A 6,044-nucleotide genomic window follows, 5' to 3' on the forward strand; every position below is an offset into this window, starting at 1 on the left:
ATATATATAAATTTAATTGAATTAAAACAAGGATATAAAACCCTCTTAAAGGTATATGTGTGTGTGTGTCTTTCATGCCCACCACAACTAGCATTAGCATCAAAGCCAATCTACCCAGAAACATTTTAACGACTACCAAAAAAAAAATCACTAAAAAGGAAAACCGATCACATGAGATAGCGTGCTACTCTAGTGTATTTTAGATGTTGAATTAAGGATCTTTGATCTTAGGTCAATGAGAATTCACTTGAAACTAAATAGCAACAATAATACAATTAGCCGAACAATTTAACTATCGACACCACCAACAATGCTCCCATCATTACCATCACCATAACCAACACCAACACCAATACCAAGTCACCAACTTTTGAATAACTACCTAGCAACAATAATAGCTTCGGCATTGTAGTAATGCCTGTTGCTACATATGATGTATGTCAACATAACTGCCAATGTGTTTGTGTGTGTGTGTGTGTGTGTGAGAGAGAGAGAGAGAGAGAGAGAGAGAGAGAGAGAGAGAGAGAGAGAGAGAGAGAGAGAGAGAGAGAGAGAGAGAAAGAGAGAGAGAGAGAGAGTGTGTGTGTTTGTGTGTATGGAGTGTGGAGGTTTATTGCTCAAGTCAGCGGTGCAGGGGGAGAAGTATCCATTAATTTGATAAGCTTTCAACTAACTGTATTTTCTCCCACCGCATTTCTTCGCCTTTTAATCTTCTTATTTCCATTCATACATCTCCAGGATTATCATTAAAAATTTCTACTCTCACAAAACAGTTTTTTCTTGGTGCTATTTTTTTTATTACGTATTTGTTGATCGTTGTTGCTGTTGCATTTATTATTCAAGATGTCTGGGGGAAAACCATCAAATAAAACTGAAGATAATAGTACAAAAAGAGAATTACATTGGATATTAAATTTGATGTTTCAAAGAAGGCTTGACATAACCGCAGTGGGAACAATACGACGTCACTGGTATAGGAAAACACTTAATTTCACTTTCCGTGATGTATCATCATCAAGTATGATGCACAAGTTGCTATTTTAAACTAATACTGCTTCTTTGGCACATAATGAATTTATATATATATCATTGATTGATACCAAGCGAAGTTTAATTAAGAAGTAACAGTGACTAAGTCACTTTACTGTTGGAAAAAAAGTTTAACTATTCCGGCCTTTTCTCAAAAATATAAAGTTCTGTGGCCTTGTAAACAAAACATATATCAAGTACAGGTTCTGTTAAATATTCATTCAAAACATCATGAATGAGAAGAGAAAAAGCGTGGGAAAGGCATAAACATCATAGTCACTTTAATCCACCTTCACTTATAAGTTTTAAGCCATTTTGTTTCATCAGAAACCAATAAGCATGTTGAAATGATAAACTTACACTAAAACAACCGTTGCTAAGGACATAACGCCACTTGCTTCCTTTTCCTACCAACAGGCGGCGCCTCTGCTGGTAAAGCGGTCTTTTAAATAAGACAAGTTTATACTTCTATATAAATACATTTCAGTTTTTTTTAATTGAATTCGGATGTCTCGCTTTTTACCAGTTTTATTTTTTTTTCACTCTAATTGTCAGTTGGTTAAATTTATACAATAACTGGATTTTATCAAAAAGCTTGCGTGTTTTATTTCTGCATCTCTAATTAGACAACTGTAGCATCAAATACATATAACAAAGTTAATTGCTCCATAATGTTTAAATATATCAGTTAACTTCTGCTATTGTTTTGTATTATTTTATTGTAAGTATTTAAACTTTAATTCATGATTTGTTTTTATTATATCCTTTAATAACAATCTATGTATCCAAACTTACCCGAACGAAACAGTTAATATATAAAACTATGATAAAAATACATATTCTTTCAAAATGAAGCGCGCACACACACACACACACACCTAAAAGAAGACTTTTGTTAAACGTTCAGTTGTTTATCACTTGCCTTTTTACTATCTTTTAATGTTTGTGCTCTTTCTAACATTTATGCATACACATTTCGTTTAGCTCCAAGTTGGCCCTGATCAAGCAGACTTCATAATTAAAGACATTCTAATCGTGACCCCCCCCCCACCAGACATAGTGTATCAAGAATTACGTTATTTAATGTGTTCCTTCTTTTTAAAGACTGCAGTCTCAGATATATGTAGCTGCTATTTCTAGCTGATTGAGTGGCCATGTACAGGCTCCCTTGTTGACTTGTGTATTGTTTCTCAAGTATGAAAGAGATATTTTTAACAGAATAAATCTTCGTAGAATCTGGAATTCCTAACAGCATTATAACTAATTGAATCGCACTAAGCACATGTCTGATTCTTATTTGAACCGACGAGAGTCTTTATGTAGTCCCTCTACCTGCTAGAAATAACAGCCATATGTCCTTCCACTTAGAGCCTAGTATTTAAAAAGCGGGGTAGTTACGTTGAAAATGGAGTACTTGGATATCGCCAAAAGGAAAAAAATTGGATGTTTCAGGCTAAAATACTTTTGGTCATAAGTCTAATAAATAAGATTTAAACTGGGACTTAACAGCTGCTACTTGTTTTGTAGTTTGTATGTATGTATATATATATATATATAGTCATAAAATCATTAGTTCTTTTTTAGTGGTGTGGGTGACGGGACTGTAACGTTGATCCTTTCATAAGAGTATTGGTGACATTAAGTTCTGAACCTATTATTTGTTCTGGTTTATATATAATATATATATCATTGTTTTATGTTAAACTGTCGTATGTCCAAATTTGGCCAAATGCGTTTTTTTCGATATTAATTTTTGCTTGCAATAGCCAGTTCTTTTGGTCAAACTATCGTATCTCCAACTGTTTCAGATGCCGAGATATTAAAAATTGTCGAAGTGTAGTACAACGGTTTTATAACGGTGAAACTATTTTCTTTATTTTCTGAAAAAGCAACGTTTTGGACTTACGACACTTTTACATAATAGCATCACATATATATATATATATACACACACGCATATATAATGTGTGTGTGTGAAGGCGCATGGCTCAGTGGGCTGCGTGTTGTGTTCTTGAGCAAGACACTTTATTTCACATTGCTCCAGTTCACTCAGCTGTAGAAATGAGTTGCGACAGCACTGGTGCCAAGCTGTATCAGCCCTTGCCTTTCCTTTGGATAACATCGGTGGCGTGGAGAAGGGAGGCTGGTATTCATGGGCGACTGCTGGTCTTCCATAAACAACCTTGCCCAGACGTGTGCCTTGGAAGGGAACTTTCTAGGTACAATCCCATGGTCAGTCATGACCGAAGGGGGTCTCAGCATATATATATAATGTAATCAATTTATCAATTGATGGTTAAAACATCGTTTTCTTTCAATTTTAAATTGAAAACACGGTTTATGACATTTTGGTTTATTAATTGTTCATTAATTTATTGCTTTTTGTAATATATAAGAGGGCTTCTGTGTAAAAGATGCTTACTATTTGTTACTATTGGAAACTGTATTCAATGACAACAGCTGAACTGTGTATTAATGACTTTGTTAGTTCTCTTAAATATTGACTCCTTGAAATTATAGATTACAACAACCAGTACCCTCATATCTAGGATAGAAGTGACCTGTCTCTCTGGAGACTTAACTTTTATCTCAATAATCTGCCTAGTGTAGTTAAGTGAAGAGAAAAGTCCTATTATTTACAAGATTTCCCAAATTTTGAAATACTTTTTGATTATATGGAAACTTAGCCTTGTATTTAATCAAAAGAAATTTTCCCTTTTTTTTTAACATAGTTCAGCACAATGTCCACTCCAATGTCTCCAGACTTTAGCCGATGTTTGCTGTCCAACACTTCTACACCAAATGATATCAAAGATACACCACTTAGCAAGAAGAGCAACAACAACCGCACAGCATCTCCTTTTGAGAAGAATGGATATCTTATTAGATCTCTGTTACCCAGTCCTTACAATAAGTCTTTGGTGTCTGCTCTTTCATCAGCTTCCTGTTCTGCTCGCTCCATATTAATGCATAGCACACCTCAAAGTGTCAAAGACCAGTATTCTAGACACCAGCATCTCTCAACTCCACAATCACAAGTAAAAAACCCTTTTGAAATAGCACTTATTAACCAGTTGAGCAGTTCCTTGGTTTCTCCTGGAATTTTCAATATGGCAACTCCAAATTCCAACGAAAAGGTAATTTACCTTGTATTACTGTATGGATACATGTATGTGATTTAATATTTTACATCTGTTTTAAGTCAGCAAGCTGGCAGGATCATTAGCACACCAGGCAAAATGTTTAGTGGCATTTCATCCATCTTCATGTTCCAAGTTCAAATTCCACCAATGTTGATTTTGCCTTTCATCCATTCAGGGTTGATAAAATCAGTACCACTTGAACACTGGGGTCAATGTAATTGACTTAACCCCTCCCTCTACATAACTGGCCTTGTGCCAAAAGCTGAAACCAATATTTTTCATCTTTTTTGCCAGGCTGGAATGTTTTGGATATTTACATAAATGCATGTATAACTGGATGCTATCCAGTTTTATCACATTATCTTATATTTTGAGTTCATATTCTGTTCTTTTCTGACACAGTGAGAGAAGGGTAATTCCATGACCATTTTCCAGGCCTTTAAGATTGGCAGAAGAAACAGATAACATTATCCTCAAACTGAAAATTTGGTCTGAATGCATGCAACAGAATACACTCTGCTAAAAGCACCCAAGAGCCAGACAGTTATGTTCAACCAAGCAACAGATTAAATGTATCAGGAACAATCCCTCTTGATACACTGTGGGATCGAATAGAAACTAAGTAGTTGTGAAGCAAAGTTCTTCATCACAGAGCCATACCTGTGGTTCATTTTCATTCTTCACAGTAGATAAAACAAGCAATGGCGGAATTTAGATCCAAATGTAAAGGGATAACAGTTTAATTTAATCAACACTTGATTCCTAAAGAAAACTAATCTTGTGTCAAAAGAAACTTATTATTTTTTGGTAGGTGGATGTGTACTCAAATATTATCTTAACTATTGATTCATTAATTCAGTGGCCCAATGGCTGTGTATATAAAATATTGATAATGTGGGTATATACCTTACTTTTCATTCTTTGTGTTTTGTGGTTTGGCAGCACATTTGTCATTTCTTTCTTGTCATTTTGAACTTCATAAATTAATTATGTATTGTATGTTTATTTTACTTTTCAAATGTTCTACATATTTACTTTCTTATAGAATTTTGAGTGGACAATTGACCAACTGGCTACTTTACATCCAGTTGAAATTGATGAAAAACCTCAGTATAAGTCCACATTCAAGTAAGGAAGCTTATAATCGCAATCACTTTCATCACTGTCCTCATCCTTATTATTGTTGTCATTGTCACTATTTCCACACAACTGTTCTTGTATTACCATTACCACCTCCAGTACTATCATCATCACTACTAATACCATCATTAAAACTAGTGAAGAAATCCAGAACCAAGTGATCCTGTGAGCATTGGATCTTGAATTTCTTCATAATAATTCAAAGGAAAATATAAAGAATGGGGATAGGACCTTGACCCTTAACCTTTTTTTTTGACAATATTTGTGGCTATATTTCTAATAAGACTACCTAAGTGTTTTAATTAATTTTCAATTTAATGTAAACTTTCTGATTATCTATTACTTTATGCTTGCATTGACCATTTAGAATCTGTTATCATTCATGTTTGAATCATCATCATCATCGTTTAACGTCCGCCTTCCATGCTAGCATGGGTTGGACGATTTGACTGAGGACTGGTGAAACCGGATGGCAACACCAGGCTCCAATCTAATTTGGCAGAGTTTCTACAGCTGGATGCCCCTCCTAACGCCAACTACTCAGAGAGTGTAGTGGGTGCTTTTACGTGTCACCCGCACGAAAACGGCCACGCTCGAAATGGTGTCTTATGTGCCACCTGCACAAAAGCCAGTCCAGGGGCACCGGCAACGATCTCGCTCAAAAAACCTCATGTGTCACTCGCACAAGAGCCAGTCCATGGGCACTGGCAACGATCTCGCACGAAAGATATG

The 6,044-nt window shown here is 35.3% G+C and overlaps 1 protein-coding gene across 1 annotated transcript in view; it reads left to right on the top strand.

The window, feature by feature from the left end:
* The first annotated feature begins 1,435 nt into the window (after window positions 1-1,435).
* LOC106872358 (protein aurora borealis) overlaps window positions 1,436-6,044 on the top strand; it is an 18,242-nt gene continuing 13,633 nt past the window's right edge. Inside the window, exons 1-3 of the mRNA XM_014919323.2 lie at window positions 1,436-1,750; window positions 3,762-4,166; window positions 5,218-5,300. Coding sequence (XP_014774809.1) covers window positions 3,771-4,166; window positions 5,218-5,300 — 479 coding nt within the window. The 5' untranslated portion in view covers window positions 1,436-1,750; window positions 3,762-3,770. The remainder of the gene's footprint in view (window positions 1,751-3,761; window positions 4,167-5,217; window positions 5,301-6,044) is intronic.

Source organism: Octopus bimaculoides, chromosome 3, assembly GCF_001194135.2.
Source record: "Octopus bimaculoides isolate UCB-OBI-ISO-001 chromosome 3, ASM119413v2, whole genome shotgun sequence".
Classification (NCBI taxonomy): Eukaryota; Metazoa; Mollusca; class Cephalopoda; order Octopoda; family Octopodidae; genus Octopus; species Octopus bimaculoides.